We start from the raw sequence: 17585 nt of genomic DNA on the forward strand, positions 1-17585 counted from the left end.
CTATCAGTTACGATTAATATTTTTTACATCATTTGTACATTTCCATTGGAGTTTACTATTTTACGTAACTTGTTGGCACACGATTAATGAATTCTTATTATAACAATTATGCAATGTCCGCGTCATGTCCGTAATCTAAATTGCTATTAACATGTAGAAAAAATTCCACATGTTTACTGACACTCCATCCGAACAACTTTGATACCTCTGATGCTTTTTTGGTGACATAGTTAAACAAAAATTGGTATATCCTGTTGGAACAATCCACTTAGGTAGCAATGCTTCGTCAGCCTCCCTCACACTAATTACTGTACAACTGTGTGGAAGCTGGATCACACAAATTACTGTACAACTGTGTGGAAACTTGAACTCATGATATAATGTTGGAGTTGCATTCATACAAAAGGCTTTTCTGTCATGATATAAATAAGTCCAGAAAATGTAATGCAGTAAGTATGATAGATTTATAGTAACAACAACTTGCATTTAAATTATTTTGTTGTAAATATTTAATTTCACTGCAAACTTCAATTGCAGGTGAAGAACAATCTTGGACAGACGAAAAATAAGAACAGGACTAGAAATTAGTTGTGGGAAAATGACGGTGACAAATTTTCTATGGAAGCAGTGAAACGGTACAAATTTAGAGAAACAAGTTCAACGTTACCAATTATCTGTGAACTGTTAACATTTTCCGTGCTGGGTGTTCAAATTTTAAATTGTATTAGAAGTACACAACAGACGTGGCGATTGCTCACAGCTCGGCTTTGTTGCTGGGGACTCCCAACTACTTTGCATGCTCATTCCTCCGGCTACACAACCTTGTTTGCGGTTATGGGCCATGGGTGCTCAGTCTTAGGCATTATGAATTCCCTGACATTCGTGAGCTTTGCCTCTACCAAGGTCTTCCGTAAATGTCTCCGTCCCGGCACTTGTGTTCGGACGCTTAGAAAGACAGGAATCCCAGCCACCAATTCCACCGCGAAGGCAGCGTTTCCCTGCCCCCTTTTGGAGCTTCAATGCAGTTTCCAAAATTACCTGTATTTGATGTAGCCTTTGGTCCACCACTTGTGAGTTGTCCGACACATTGGATGCCAAACGAAATATTTCTGCACTTTTTTCTAAGACTTTCTTTCTGAGGCCCATGCACTGAACAAGCAGGTCCTCGTACCAGTGTCTAGGCACCTAAGCGGAAACAACACAGATGGCTGTATTAATTGTACACAAATTGCTAAAGTTAAATGCCGAGTGAAGTACAGGGCGAAGAATGCCATACCACATCACCAACAGCACATGGAAGAGGCAACCCTATTACATCGCCACCAACCCTGTGAATGCCCTCCTGCTGCAGTGATCCATCAGTTTGTATGCACAACACAGACCAGGGAGGGTAATTAATTGGATGTTTCAGTGACGGTGTTGTAGCCTCACTTAGTGGCAACTGGTCACATATATGAATTATGCACTCCTTCCCACTGGGTGGCAACGTGGAGGAAGTCATTGGTTTCATTAGCCTGCTGCGCACAAACTCGTCATACGTAGCATATGGAGGGGGATCTGGGTATAGGCTTGCAATGGGCAGTCCATCAAGCACATCATGTAGCGTGTTTCCCGAAATTGTATCAGCGCTGTACATATCTGATGGCCGATGGGGAGGTTGCTTTGCACATACACCTGCATACACCTGCCTAATAACCCTCTCGCCCAGGTAGTAAAATCGTCCCATGGGGCCATCCAAAAGCAATCTCGTTGCAGTTAGTTCCTTGGATTTGAGATACCGACTAGGCAATGCCATTGCAGGGAAGGGTAGCCAGGTGACCTAGGACACACAATTAAGAAGCGATGTAACATTGGTTTGTTGAGCACCAGTAACAAATTCATAACAACTGTTAACACGTAGGCGGTAGAAAATGTAAGATGTCGTAAGTACGGGAACTAACGTTGTCCGGGTTAATGGTGTCAATTGCGCGGCGAAAATGTTCGACCGTAGACGGTGATTGTCGGCTGGCTCTATTACACGAGCGCCATCGCCACATTCTGGGCAATACGTCCCTCTCGTCCTGTTTCAGTTTATACGGACTTAACTGAAGAATTTCATAAGCCCACACCTACACGTGGTTGTACAAATTATATCCAGCGTTGGAGATGAACACTAACTGCCTGAAAAGTTTATTTAACGGAACAGGGTAATGTCGAATTGACACAGAGTGAAGGCAATTGTGGACTTACCTCCCAAACGAAGCTGTAGCCGCCAAGGCTTTTCGTCCGGCGTCGGGAGACGGCGGACATAAATCTGTACAAGGTTGCCATCCCCGCCCCTCCCCAGTTATAATCCCCTATACGATCTACGTCCTCCAGCGCAGGCAGACAGCACAGGTGAATTGTTTCGGCCGTGTTGCTAAGTAAAGTGCGGCCAAGCATGTAGAGAAAGAAAGCTCTAGTTAGATGTGCCAGCTGGACGTCGTCGTACTCGTCAATGGCTTTGTCTTTGTAGAATGACAATATATCGGTAACTCTGATGGCACCGGCAGAAGCAAAAGCTGGCACCCAACCCAATTGGTCGTTGATGTAATTGGCATTTTCCCTAACATTGTAATCCCACGGAATGGGCAACCCGCCCACTGCAACACCGGTTATACAGGTGAAGTCCAAGGGTGTCAGTGTCATCTCTCCGAAAGGCAAGTGGAACGAGTTTGTTGAGTCCCACCATCGCTCCGCAAGTGCGACAGGCAACTTCCTATCTCTATCGGCCACGGGCAAGTGGCTCAGAAAATCCCCAAACCCAGCAGTAACAACTTTCGCGGCCACCTTACGAGGCAGCCTCTTCCACCACTCCATAACTTCGACTGACGACCCTCTAGGATAAATTGAATAGACTTCCTGTGCATTAATGTAGAACCAATTCAGGCAGTTATATATAAGTATAAACCAAATGAGGGCTTAGGGCAAAATAAGCACAAGTAATTGTCGACATTGATTCTGCAACATGTACCCCCTGTGCAAGGAAAATGCGTGATATGTGGGTTTTCCGATCAACCAGCAGTTCTTGCGAGTGTTCTTCATCAGGCGGTGGCCGGTACCGATGGAGCCTGCCCATGGCACGGCTTTTTTGGAGTTGGATTTTATTCCGAATATTGTGATGGCGCAGCTCTAGTTATCACAAAATCCCTGTCGCCCCACCCGCGATTATGAACAGCTTTGGCGTTAAGTGTTGCGGCCTTGTAGGTGCGTAGGCGTCTTTCTTCGCGAGAAATTGGAATTGTTAGACATTTTGGACGGCTGTCGCCAGGTTGGGCGTGCAATGGGCTTGTACCTGGTAATTAGGGTTGCAAATTGGGAAAAATGTGTTACAGTGACGGTCGGCGCGTGTGCTATGCATGATTTCATTGGCCTTGACATACATACCCTTCTCAGTTTTACTTGGACGACTAAGGAAACAGTATTGTGGCCAACCTGCGCGTCGTAAGCAATGAAATGTCTCCGAAGGTTTCATTATAGCGAGTGCGAAATTTGGATCAGATTGCCATGAAATAATTTGAATTTATAAACAGAAACCGCAACTCCAAGACATTAACAGCTAAAATTGAAAAGCACCCGTAATATTACGGATGGTCCGGACGATAAACGAATACGGGTTGCCAGAACTGCAATGACACTATGTTGACACGGGCTGTGCAACGCACAGGCACGGCCCTCTAGAACATTAGTTAAATACATACCACCGGCAGTTTTAGTGCACAATGAATAGAAATATAGGAAAAATATTAAGTATAAAAACAATTAAAATTTGCTGTGAAAAGAACTTTGATATATAAAGTTAACCCCAATTTATTGTGATTTCGATAAAGGATTTGTAACCAACATTATGTGTACGTAATGATACCAAAAAAGAAAACAAAGCAAATCCATTATGAGTGCATGATCGGTTTAAGAGCAGCATAGTTTTAACAGTAATTAAATAAACAGTAGTCATAATGTTTCAGAAATTTTAATAATTAGAAAAAAAATAGAAAGGCACAAAAACCTGTGACCAGCTTCAACATCAATCAAAAAAATACAAACTTGCATATTTTTCTTTCTTTTTTGAGAGAAATAGCGAGTTAATCTATCCATTTAAATCATGTCTAATAGCATTACAAATAGATGAAAACATTATCTAACCAAATAGTTATAGAATATGTATAGCAAGTTTAAATGAAAACATGAATTGCCATATTTGTAAATCTACATATGCAAATTGCAATTCAACAATTTGTTTGATTGCAATTATGTGTTCTTAATGAAAATAGAATTTTCTAATAATATTTTGTATAGTGACACTCTAAGCTAAAAGCCTCAATACTAACTTCCACCACCAAATGCATTCCTTTGAAAACTGCAACTGTTTTAGCTAGTCAAATCAACAAAATATTATTAACTTCTTTAGCCAAATAGTAATGACATGTCCATTTGAAGTTGCCTAACAGTCATCTCAAACTCTAATTACATTATCTATCATTATGGGCAATAAAGAAGGATAAAAGTAAGTCATATAGAACCAAATACATAAGTTAAAGATTCTGAAGTCTAATTTTGCAATTTTTTTATTTCCAAGCTATCATTTGCTAAAATTAAAACCATGAAAATAAACTACCTATCATGGATACAAGCAAGTAATTCAAAATGTTGAACGAAGACATATAAAATATTATCTTCACATTCTAAATTGCTAGCCCCAACAAATATTTTACACGTCATCCACAGTAACCCCACTTTGTAAGCATTTTTCACAATTGATAAACTTTATATAAATTAAAATATAATAATGTATCCATCAATTAAGAGATTGGGTTAATTTATAATTGAATAAACATACTTTTTATCTTCGTGATGATCGTTTACCTTGGATTTTCATGTTTTAGATTTTTTTCTCCTCTATTGTAGTACTATCACCCTATTATCAAATAACAATTATAATAAAAAAATTAGAAATAGAATGAATCTGCCCAAATCACTCTTTTTGATACCTCTAACAATTCTTTCATTGTTAGCGTAAAAATTTTTCATGTAATAACCACTCGTCGTGTTGTCAACCTTAGTTTACTTTTTCCAAAAATAAAAATATGAAAATGTAGTGTGGCCATAAATAAAAAATGAAAAACTAAAAAAAAGTTTCTTTAGATTTGGGGAAAATATTCACAGCATCACATACGTCCGTCCGGGCAGAAAAGAAAGTTAGATGAAGAAGAAATAGGTGACAAAACCAATAAGCAAAGGTTGGTCATCAAGACGGAAAAAATGACAAAAAAATATGAAATAGTATATACCAAAAAGAGACATTAAACGTAGAAGATTATGAATCATAATTTTTGGACTACGGACGAAAGGAAATTTCAAACCCATTCTTGATCTCCTTAAATGAACTCATTCATTTAGTTATTTATGGGGGAAAATGAAAGAAAGTGCATGAACTAATACAATAGAGAAAAAACAAGTTCAAATGATTAGGATGATAGGGGAAAAAACGGAGTACAAAGTAGAAAGTATATAAGAAACATGTAGTTCACGTCAGGATTTGTTTAATTACCTTTATCTGCAATCAAAAAAGATAAAGGAAATAAAGCGAACAAAAGAAAAAACTAAGCAAAATGAAGAAAACAAAAGGAATGGACCACGTGTCAAAGAAAAAGAGATCCACTTGGCAATCATTGGAGTTGCTATAGTAACTCCACTCTGTTGTTATATAATAGGTAGATTTTGTGGTACAAAATCTTGATTATTAATCAAATTTGCCTTGTTATCAGTAATAATTACTATTTATGTATAAAAACTTACTACTACTTGAATTAAAGTTACTAAGGTATATTATGAGTGCTTACTAACTAAGGTACTAAGTTTTAATCATTAATAAAAACATCTTATCATTATTTGAAATAAACTTCATAATACTACTTTGAGATAAGGTTTTAATGTAAAAATTGTACATGCATTCCAGAATTACTATTTATGTATAAAAACTTACTGTTATTTGAATTAAACTTACTCTTTTAAATGTAAGTTTGGGATATCAAGTAGTAATCTATTTATTTAAAAATTAAGTTTAATATTTATTCCAATTTACCTTTTGAGGTATAAAAGTTACTAATCTATTACACTTAACTTACTATTTTAGATAGGAAACTTACTTCCATAATTTTAGGTGTTATTTTATTTAGGCGAATATGTTCAACAATGAATCAAATGATCGCTAAAAGTGCAACAACGTGTTATATCAGGTAAAAACTATTTCGCTATCATAACTATCGTTTAGTATCTATATCTAAATGTATTGCTGAGGGGGTTTTGGAAAAGGAGCTTCAAAAATTATCAAAAGTGTGAATGCTATTTGAATAGAATTTTGCAATTTTTTAATTAAAAAATATTTATGTCTTAACTAATCATGTAACCGGCCCTACAAATCCTATAATCATACTTATATTTTTTCCACATTTCCCTTATGTTTTTTCCACTACCCCATAAAATTCAAACTCCTAAACTTTAACTAACGGATAATAACCACCCCTGTAAAATGATATCTGCAAATTCCAATTCACATCTCACATTTATTACTGACACTTACCATATCACTTAGAGTAATAACTAACCTTTAATTTAAGAAATTCGCAACTACGAAAGTCAAATATCCAAAATATAGGAGCCTGTTTAAATTACAATTTTCACAATTCAACGTATCTTATTGTCATAATATATTTTACTCTCACAATCATTCACAAATTATAAAGGCATTAAAAATAATTCTTTTTTTAAATAAAAATTAATTCAAAGGTAGTTAATTCACACGCACACACATATATACATACATATATATATTCTCATAATGCATATATATATAAGATTATCAAATGGAATGCATACTACTGGTAAGTATTTCATTTTAAAATAAAAAAACATGCAATTACATTTATTTGTATCCATATATCATTCATTTTCTAATATAAATTATTATTATTATTTTAAGATCCTTCTTTTGCAAAAACACAATTCTTGAATGATTTACAGTTTTTGTCATATTTTGAACTATTGTTAGACAAATAAACCCATTTTTCAATAAAATCCTAACTCTTTATACCTTTCCTGTATTATAAGAACCGTGAACCCATTTTACCATAAACAAATTTATTTATCGACAACAAAAAAATGAACCCGTTTCTCAATAAAACATCAGCTCTTTATGGCTTCCCTCCCTTATAAGAAAAGAGTATCCATTTTGCCATAAACAAATTTGTTTATCGCATAAAATAAAAATAAAAATGTTTTTTCAATAAAAAACCAGTTCTTTATGACTTTCCTCCATTATAAGAATATAGTACCCAATACCCATTATTCGATAAAAAATATTATTTATCGAATAATATAAAAATGAACCTGTTTTTGAATAAAACACAAGCTCTTTATAGTTTTCATCTATTATAAGAACAGAGTATCCATTTTTTCATAAATAAATTTATTCAGCGGATGAAAAACTAAATATATGTTAGAATAAAACACCAGTTTTTTTCCTGATTTTATTCGATGTGGTCTTGTCTGTATGATTGCAAAGTTCAATTTCTGATGTACTTTGAGGGGCGTTTGGCTGTAGCAGCAGGGAAGTGGGGAAGTGGGTGGCTTTCCGGTGGTACCGCCGGCTCAGTATAACCCATTAGACGAGCCGAGTCCATTGGGATTGAGGCTGAGGAAAAGTCCTTCCCTTTTGGAATTGATCCAAATGAGGCTTTCTCAAGCTTATTCACCTAAGGGTGCAAGTTCAAGTAAAAAAGAGCGTAAAGGGACCGCTGCTTCTGGTTCGTCTGAGAAGCTCAAGGCTTCAAATTTTCCAGCAACTATTCTGCGAATTGGGACCTGGGAGATTTTAGAAACTTGTTTTATTGGATTGCTTATGATTTCGTTAATTTTGATTGCAAGTCTTTGTTGTAATTTCTAGTATAAGTCAAGATATGAAGGGGATTTGGTAGCAAAGTGTTATTTTGCAAAGCATAAGCTTGTACGGGAGGTTCGTGATGGCGGGCTCAAGAAGTTGGGTCCAATATATCTACATTGAAATAACACTTATGATGGTCATTGCATTTATGGGCATTTTAAAAAATAAACTCTGCATAAGCTAAAATTTTTCTAACTAAAATTTTTTACATTTGTCATAACTTATTGATGGTTAAAATAATAGCAAGGATTTATGAAATTCTCCATCCCCACATTAATTTAAACTAAATATGAGACTGCATAAGCTGAGAAAACAAAGCAGCATTTGATTTGAACAATCATGAGAGTCCCACTTTCTTCAACTTGAGGGGATGCAGCATCACCATCAGGTGGTGAATCATCATCTTCGAGGAATGAACAAGACATTGTTAGTAGACCTCGAGAAGACATGAAACACCATCATAATGCTCAGTTATCCTTTTAATAGTCTTGAACCAAAATTTGATATTCACTAAAAGTTTCTGACCAACAGAAATGTAAAATGTCTTTTTCATTTGATTTATAATCTGTAGTGTTGATAGTATTGGTTGTAATATATTATTGCTCGTTTTGTATTTGTAATGACAAATTGGTTTGTTATTTGGTATACAAATTTTGCTATATCTCAATATTGACATTAATGATGATACCTCTTGCTAAAAAAATTGTTGAAACAAAAATTTAGCAACTACAGTCACAAAGCTGCTTTCGGCAACTTTGTTGCAAGAAAATCATTTAGCTGCATTTGATCGTCTTTGGTAAGGGGTCGATGGTTTTCAATAAAACACCAGCTCTTTGTGACTTTCGTCCATAAATTTTATATTTTTCCTTTTTCCCCTGAAATAATTTATTTCATGATTTAAATTCAGAAACTCCATTATAAGAAAAGGTTTGGACGGAATAAGTTGTAAGCAATCCATGACAATTACCGTCTGATAGTAACATGTGAAGGAACAGGGGCTATGACAATTTGCTATATGTACTGTGCAAATCTTATCCCATTGAAAATCACATTGAGAGGTGGGCCAGCATTTTGCTATATGTCAATATTGACATTAATGAGTTTATGTTTATTTTATCCGATAAACACATTCCTTTTTGCCTTCAAAATGCGTACTCTATTCTTATTCTTATAATAGAGGAAAGTCATAAAAAGCTGATGTTTTATTGAAAATACAAGGTTTATTTTTATTTAATCTGATAAATAACTTTGTCTAACAAAAAATGGGTACTCTGTTCTTAAAATAGAGGAAAGTCATAAAGAGCTGATCGTTTATTAAACAACGGATTTATTTTTATTTTATCCGATACATAAATTTATTTATGAAAAAATGGGTACTCTATTCTGATAATGGAGGAAAGCTATAAAAAGTTGGTCTTTTATTGAAAAATATATTTATTTTTATTTTATGGCGAACGATAAATATTTTAATTTATGAGAAAATGGGTACTCTATTCTTATAATGGAGGAAAGCCATAAACAGCTAGGCTTTTATGGGAAAGTGATACTTTACGGAAAGTGACCAGGATTTGGTTTTTGAAATAATCCCAAATAAAAATTTAGAATGAATTTATTTGTTTTGAAAGTTGTATAACGGTCGTTAAAACTCCAACCAATGCTTTATTTTCATTTTCAATACAATCCCAGGCCTGGAATTGAAATGAATACTTTAAAAGAAAAATAATATGCTCTAGAATAGTTGAAAAATATGAAGGAAAAACAAGGTCCACATACCATTAAACTATTACTATTATTTGAGGAGGCAAAATCCATAAATTATATAAAAAATTAAAAATGGAAAAATATTTAGAAAAAAACCCAATCCACCCCGTTTTTAATTCAGTCGGTGTCAAAGTAAAAAGTGCCATATAAATTTCCAACGATTCAAGAAAAATCATTCGCCAAAATTGGCTAACGGTTTCTAAAATTATCCTTTGAAATTTGAAATACATTGGTTTGTTTTAGTCCGAAAGGTTGAACTTGATTCGTTTGTATTGGTGAAAATAAATTTTTGTAAAATTCAAAATAAAAAATTAGAAGAAAACAAGTAAGGACATCACCAATTGTAAAATGTCATCTACACATTCCTTATAATTCTTTTTGATACCTCCAACCAATGCTTATTGTCCAAGGACAAGAAAGAAATCTAGTAGCTTTACTTTTTTTTTCTTACATTTTCTTGACGAAACCCAAGAAGCTTGACGAAATCTTACTTCTCACATTGGAATTCACATTGGAATTCACAGTGGAAGGTGGGCCACCGGCAACGAAATGAAATGTGGGCCACCAGCAATGAAATGACCGCTCACATATCTGTCCATCCGTCCACGAGGCTGTAATTCTTGTGCTGTAAGCAAGACTGGCGCCAGTCTGCCGCCAGTCTTGTCATCTTCGGGACTAACCCCGCCAACCGAGCTAAAAATCTTGGCGCCAGTCTTTGTTTACGTGAATTGAAGTAGATTCGCTTTGATACCTAAAAATGGGTACTCCGATTACAATGGAGCAAACCCAAGAAAACCGTATGTTGAAGTGGACAAGGGTTACCTTATAATCCCAGGCCTAGAATTCAAATGAATACTTTAAAAGAAAAATAATATGGTGTAGAATAGTTCAAAAATATGAAGGAAAATCAAGGTCCACATACCATTAAACTATTACTACTATTTGTACAGGGAAAATCCAAAAATTATATTAAAAACTAATTAATGGAAAAAAATTTAGAAAAAAACCCAATCCACCCCGTTTTTAATTCAGTCGGTGTATGAATACATATTTTGGCGGTGTATGAGTACCGTCATCTTATAACGGAGGATTAACCCCCGAATAGGTGGTGTTTTATTTAGAAAACCTATTATCTGTGTTTTATCTCTTAAATTAAGTTGTGTATGGAACAATGGGTATGTAATTGGTTGTAATGGAGGAATGCCGTAAAGAGCTGGTCATTTCTTCGAAAATGGTTGCATTGTTATTCGACCCACAGCTAAAAGGGGGAAAATGGGTAGCCTGTTGTTGTAATGCGGGAAACACATAAAAGGCTGGTATTTTATTGGAAAAAATCATTGTTATTATTGTATTAGGAAAAAAATGTCTGTCTACGGAAATGGGTACTCTGTTCTCATATTCCTGCCGAACCCGTCCACAGCTGGTCTTCTACAGCGGAGTAGTGCAATTCAGAAATATGCATGCCATTTGGTTCTTCTAATTTTCCCAAATAAAAATTTAGATGCAGTGCCAGCTGTGACTTATTATCGCACTAACCCAAGTTAGGTTGGTTAACCGTGGTCCGCAAAAGGATGCCTGAGAGGGGTCAAACTGCTCTTAACCACTCAGTCCATGCACTGCAAGCTCCTCCATTTAAACCCAGGTCCGTCATCCTTATCTCCTCCTATAAGAGCTTCCCGAAACTAAACTTGTTCCTTGCATGCCCATTGACTTCCGCATTGCTTTGGCACAACAGCCTTCGCTATAAAAGGGCCGCTTCAGTTGTTTACCACCTGTAAGACGTAAGTAGACGAAAGAATAGCTTCGTTCTGCATTTTCTAACCCCTGAACCGACCAGGCTCGTCGTACCAAAATCCTTTTCCATACTGACTCATGGCACTTGGACGATTTCCTCAAATACATGTCCTCAACAACGGAGGCATGGTCGGCTACTTTCAAGATGAGGTGTTACCACTTCACCACATTGGAGTGAAGTGGATAGTTGAGGAAGCCCTGGTTCGGTTAGATAGGTTTCCCGGAGCGGAGTTTCCACAGTCGATGCTGGTGTCTTGCATCCCCGTTCGCAACCCCATTGCGAACGAGGAAGTATTCCGGTCGCTGGTCAAGTGGCGCCGCCGTCCACTCCCCCTTATGCAGAACCTGAAGGCGTTTTATATCATGACCTACAATGCATGGTTTGCGGGAAAGGAGGAATTTGTTGCACATTTCCTGGGTCTAAAACCACTGCTCCATACCGACGTCTGGATCCTCTTCGGCGCCAACTTTGAAGACTGGTCTGTAACAAGGTTTCTGGCTGACCAGGGGTACCCCGCTAGTATGACACGGAACGTTGCCATTGCGGACAACCTTCACACCGCAACCATTTGCTGGAATCCATCAGCTGTAGAGATCACGTTTGAAGACAGAGATGCTATTGACAGCCTTGTCCTCACTGTGCGCCGCAGAAAATACCGCAGCTTTCTGAGGGTAGCTACCACGGTTGCCTCCTTAAACCCTATGTTTGGTCTTATTGTGGAGCGTTTCGAGTGAAGGTTCGCAGGTACGGCGGTGTGCTTTTAATTTTTTTGTTGAAGATCATATTTGGATGGTGGGTGGTTTTTTGTTCATGGCCCTTGCTGTTGTTGGGCGTACCATGCATGGTTTTGATTGTTAGCGTATCAAGGGTAGGGGTTAGGGGATGATAATATGCAAGGCCTGAAAATTAGGAGTGCACCGTTTGTCGGATATGTAAGCGATGGTACTTACACCCAAATATATAAGTAAGAACTTGTTTCGTCGTTCAACTCCACAAATTTTCCAATTTAACCTAACAATGCTGTGCCACATCCCACTTCGTTGTACGTAACCTTCAGCTTGTTCAGTTGCCTGGCTAAGCTGAAGTTCATATTTAACAACGCAGCGATTGCCATCCCACTCACTAATGACGTTCATCGATCAATCAACGATCCGTAGTACCTCATCCGCACACACATTTCGTGGGACAAAGGGAACAGTGCATGCCGAAAAACCACATAATGCAGAATGTCAAAATAAACCAAATACGGAAACCGAGTTTGTTATATAACGCAAAATCACCATTTAAACAGTAACACTCCGCCGGTTGGCCGAAAAACCACATGCGGCAACCACCGGTTGACAACGGAGGGACAAAAGACATAAGGAGCACAGCAGTGGCAACCACAAATACAAGAGGCTGTAAAGGAGCCTTAATGGCCATTCTATCCTTACGGACACCATAGTCCAGTACTGTAGGGGGGGGTTTGGAGGGAATGCAATCAACGCGAACACATGAATTCACGGTTTCAGAACCAGAAGAAGGACTACCCCCACCACAGCTACCACAGCAATGTTAAGGATGGTCACGTTCCTTTGCATGCTTCTCAGTTCAGCTATGATGGCAGACACCTCCGCCGCGGGTGTATTAGGAAAAACGGGGGCGGTACTTGACGGGGGGGCGGGATCGGGAACTTCAAACCCCGTTGCTCGTGCAAACTCATCACACCAGCCAATGAACGTTCGACAGGGCCTCTGCAATACAACTACCTTAGCAATCCGAAATTAATGGAAGAAACAGTTCTACCGAAGAACATACCAGGGCGTTAGCGCAGCGATAGTAGTGGCGCCCCCTGTTTGCTTCAGACTTCCAGACAACCCGAACTGCACAGCTTCGACCACAATTGCAATATAATGTAGGCCACACCGTGCTATTGACCGACCCGGCTGAAGACGAAGAAGCCATTCGCAAAGGTTAATCTCCTCCGCGACACCGCCTAACTTTATCTCAGCGAAACACAAGGACACGGCGCTCCCACGGTGTCGACGGACAGCAGCTTTAACAAGAATTTGGGGGTTGGAGGGAATAGGTTTTCGCCAACAGTAGTCAACACATTTGTTTGCTTATTTGGGTGTGGATGAGGTTATTGCTTGGTTCAGTACTTGGAGTCTCCCATCATGTATAGTTGATGTTTCGGAACGAATACAATAAATATGAATAATCTCACTATCCTCCCCTGAGGTTGATTTAAATTTCAGTGGCATCCCATCCCATTTAACACAAATTTCACTGACCTCCCTTACTGTATTGCGTTTTTTGGTAACAACGCAGTCCAAATCTGATTACAATATTATTTTCATGCGTGAGAAGGTATTTTTATTCCATGGATGCCCCTTTGGTCCTTGTATTGGTAGAAGATTGAAAGAAGAATAAATTATTAGAATGATTACTAAAGTTGAGGGGTTATAAGTACAAAAACATTTTTTTGTAAGCACCGGATGTGCCAGGAAAAATGCCGAGTTTGACAAATTTTAAGTGAACTAGTAGGTTATCTATTTAACATAAAATAAGTAAGTAATTAAACTAATTAAATGCAAGCGAGAGAGAACTAATTAAATGGAAGAAACTCGTAATAGAGGAAACCTATGCAAAACGAATATTAGTCTATCAGCTTATAAATTGTACTCACGTAAACTAATTGACAATTCCAAAAGCTGGTTGGTAATTACATTTAAGGACAATAACAGAAATTTAATATGTAATGAAGGTGATTAAAAAATTATTGCTGCTAGGCGGCAATAGAAGAAGTAATTTGGCGCCAATTTTTGAAAGTTAAATTTATGTATTTAACATAAATTGAATATGTGAAAGTTAAAATAAGAAAACGAAATTGCGCATGACATACCAGCTCTATATGGCAAACATTGTACCTTCTTTGTATGGGAAACATACCAGCTCTTTATAGGAAATATTGGTTAAATAGCGGACGGTGGAAAACTAGTATGTTTTGAACCAAATTTTTGTGGCAAACATACTAGCTCTTTATAGCAGCAACTACCGGCCAAGACAGAACTAGTATGGTTTTTATTTCACATAACAATAATTATATGACGGTTTAGGAAAATTTGAACAAACAACGCATACTATACCAGCTCTTAAAAATAAAGTGGCATGTTTTGTAGTACGTTAAGTTTCAGATTTTTTTTTGGAAACATACCGAAAGTTTTATAGGGAACAAGGGTTTTGTAGCGGACGTAACTTGTAACCTAGTATGTTTTCAATTCAATTATAGTATTTAATTTTATTAGTTTTATAACAAAAGTATTACTGCTGGAAAAGCCTCACCAAATCGTGGTCCCAGTCTGTAAAGTATCACTTTGTAGTATAAGACCAGCTCTTTATGGTCTTCCTGCATTATAATAACAGAGTACCCTTTTTCCATAAATAAATATATTTATCGGATAATATAAAAAATAAACTCGATTTACAATAAAACTGATGCTCTTTATGGCTCTCCTTTATTATAAGAAAAGAGTACCCATTTTTTCGATTACAAATTTATTTATCGGATTAAATGAAAATAAACAAGTTCTTGAATAAAACGCGAGCTCTTTTTGGCTATCGTCCATCAAATATCCATTTCATGATTTTTCCATAAGCTAATTCGGGGGAGGTTTCTGAGGGTATCCCTTATAATATATGTGTATATAATATTAATAAATTATATAAAAACATAATTACAATTGTTAATATCAATAGATTGTAATCTGCTGCCAAAGTAATTTGGCTTCCGCATAACCCGATTCGGAATACACGCTCCAGTACCGAAACGGGTTGATTTCCCAATATGTAAATCGGGTTTGCCTCATGATGATACGCCCGTCCCCGCCACATCAATTATCCCACAAAAAGCTTGTCTTACTTGAACTTCTCATCCTTTTTCCTGTTTAGCCCATCAACGCCTCCGCCGTTGTGTCAACACACTGAACAGTGTCGGTTTAAACTTCCCCCCCCCAAAGTGTGGAATTTCGAGCGTTACAGACGAAAAACACCAGCTCTTTATGGCATTTACCCAAACATTTGTCAACACCAGCTCTTTGTGCGCCTTCTCAATTAATGGGTTCGGGTTACGACCCCATTAATGGCAGCATACGAGGAGTCAGTCTGGACAAGTTTGAAGGACGCGACCTTTTGGTTGCCATTTACCCCGTTCGTGGCAGCATACGAGGAGTCAGTGTGGATATATATCGGACGCGACCTTTTGGTTGCCATTTACCCCGCCCGACCTGGCTGCCAAATCTGTGCTACCGGCTTCTACGAGTTGGTTGACGACCACAGGTACGAACTAACCCTCCCTGTTTATCACTGTGGAACCTCCTTTGCTATGCGATTAACGCCCGTAAATTTACGATGTACGTGTAGTTCATGACTGTTCATCTTCCCTTGCTATCGGTGTATTGTTACGGTTCTGATGAATTGACCGTATTGACACATACGTTGGTTGGTTTGAAAAAATGTTACGGATGACAGTTTTTTGACGACAGAATGTTGCGTCGTTTGCAGGAGAAGTCGCCACTTTCCCATTTCTGTTCGAACGAACGCTAAGGTTAGTCGGATGTCCAGAAACAGTGGGATATTACACCTGATCTATCATTTTTGGATTTTATGAGGAAGTAGTTTTTGTTTGAAGTTTACTCCATTGTTGGGGCTTTCAGGGATTCACTAAACTGTGCCCAGTAAAAGGAGTTAACCGGTCATGGCCAACGCACAAAAACGGAGTTCACGAACCTCCATCCTCTCCCTTCCAACCGAGGTGCTATCCGAGGTGCTTCAACGTGTCGCGTCTTCTTCATCCGCTGATCTTTTCCGGGCAAAACTGTGGTTCGTTCTGCTATGGATGATACAAACTGGAAGAGGCGTATTCTTGTTCCATTCTGTGCTTTTCGTTTTAGTTTAATGGATCATTTCTATTATTTTGCAGCTGTAAGTTGTTCAACGAAGTTTCCGAGTCAAAGAACATTTACCAGCGGATGTCCCTCGACAGGTTTGAAATCGTTCCGTGGCCAAAAAACCAGAAAGTGTCGAGGTTCTTGAAGAAGTGCAGACAAAGCAAAAATCCAGAAGCCTTGTACCGAAAAGGAGTGGTAAGTTGGGTTGCTTTGGAACGTAAGACGCAATAGTCATGGGAAAATTCGGTAATGTTTTAAATGGAATAGTAATGAACTAACATTCCATAACCATACTTGAGTTACAAAATTTCTACACCAAGCTCACATCATCTCTTTCATTTGAGCTTCAATGTGATTTTGGTCAGCACACTTCACCCAAAAGATTGGCGTACAACAGGTTACTGCAGCTTTGGGCCCCAGTAAATAACTGTTGTCTCGCCGCCACTGTTCTGCCTGCACTTTTAAACTTTTTGGTTACTCATACATTTCGCAAGACTGTAATATCAACCTTGGAACTGCTTAGGTTGATTTTTTTTCGGATAAGCACGAGGACTCAGCATTGGAAAACCTGGAAGAAGCTGCTAATTCAGGCCATGCCGATGCTGCATATGCGTTGGGAATAATTTACATCTTTGTTGGTGGGGACGGGTTAAAGCGCAAAGGTATGAGACTGCTCATGAAATCCAGACTTCTCCAAGGCAGAGTGAATCTTTGCCGTCAGAATTTGCGAGCGCTGCTGAGGATGATATGGGTCAAGAATCCTGTGTTTCTAAACCCAACGCCCATTTGTTGTGCCATGACACATGAGAGGAAAACATCTTCATGGCCTATGCATCCCGATGAAGTGGAGGAGAGTACATGTGAAGGGTGCGCTTGCGATGAGGAAATTCGAGCAATTTGTGCTGCCCTGCCATATCGTTAATGTGTAAGATTGAATGTTGACAACACATCGTTACGCTTTTTTTATGTTTGCCAACTGAATTGACCGCTACTTCTTACTCTCTTAATACTACTGGTATGAAAACATAAACAGCTTATCTTGGCCCTTGTATGTTCTGACATTTTCTCGACAAAACGCCGTTGTAGACAAACGTGTATGAAATGTAAGAATAAAGGATGATAGTTAGAAGGTAAAGAGGGAACT

At 37.9% G+C, this 17585-nt stretch overlaps 1 protein-coding gene across 1 annotated transcript; it reads left to right on the forward strand.

Annotated features, from left to right (window-relative positions):
- The first annotated feature begins 15633 nt into the window (after nt 1–15633).
- On the forward strand, nt 15634–17363 carry LOC140035565 (putative F-box protein At1g67623). Its single transcript, XM_072076838.1, has 3 exons — nt 15634–15830; nt 16474–16636; nt 16965–17363. Exons 1-3 carry the CDS (start codon nt 15634–15636, stop codon nt 17361–17363), a joined length of 759 nt encoding a protein of 252 aa, XP_071932939.1.
- Nucleotides 17364–17585: the final 222 nt, after the last annotated feature.

This window comes from Coffea arabica, chromosome 2c, assembly GCF_036785885.1.
Source record: "Coffea arabica cultivar ET-39 chromosome 2c, Coffea Arabica ET-39 HiFi, whole genome shotgun sequence".
Classification (NCBI taxonomy): domain Eukaryota; kingdom Viridiplantae; phylum Streptophyta; class Magnoliopsida; order Gentianales; family Rubiaceae; genus Coffea; species Coffea arabica.

Bases quoted from the DNA above. Each gene is read 5' to 3' on its own strand.
- LOC140035565 (XM_072076838.1), top strand. From the start codon at position 15,634: ATGGCAGCATACGAGGAGTCAGTCTGGACAAGTTTGAAGGACGCGACC. The intron at 15,831-16,473 runs GTACGAACTAAC...ATTATTTTGCAG, and splicing joins GAGTTGGTTGACGACCACAG to CTGTAAGTTGTTCAACGAAG. The intron at 16,637-16,964 runs GTAAGTTGGGTT...GGAACTGCTTAG, and splicing joins CCTTGTACCGAAAAGGAGTG to GTTGATTTTTTTTCGGATAA.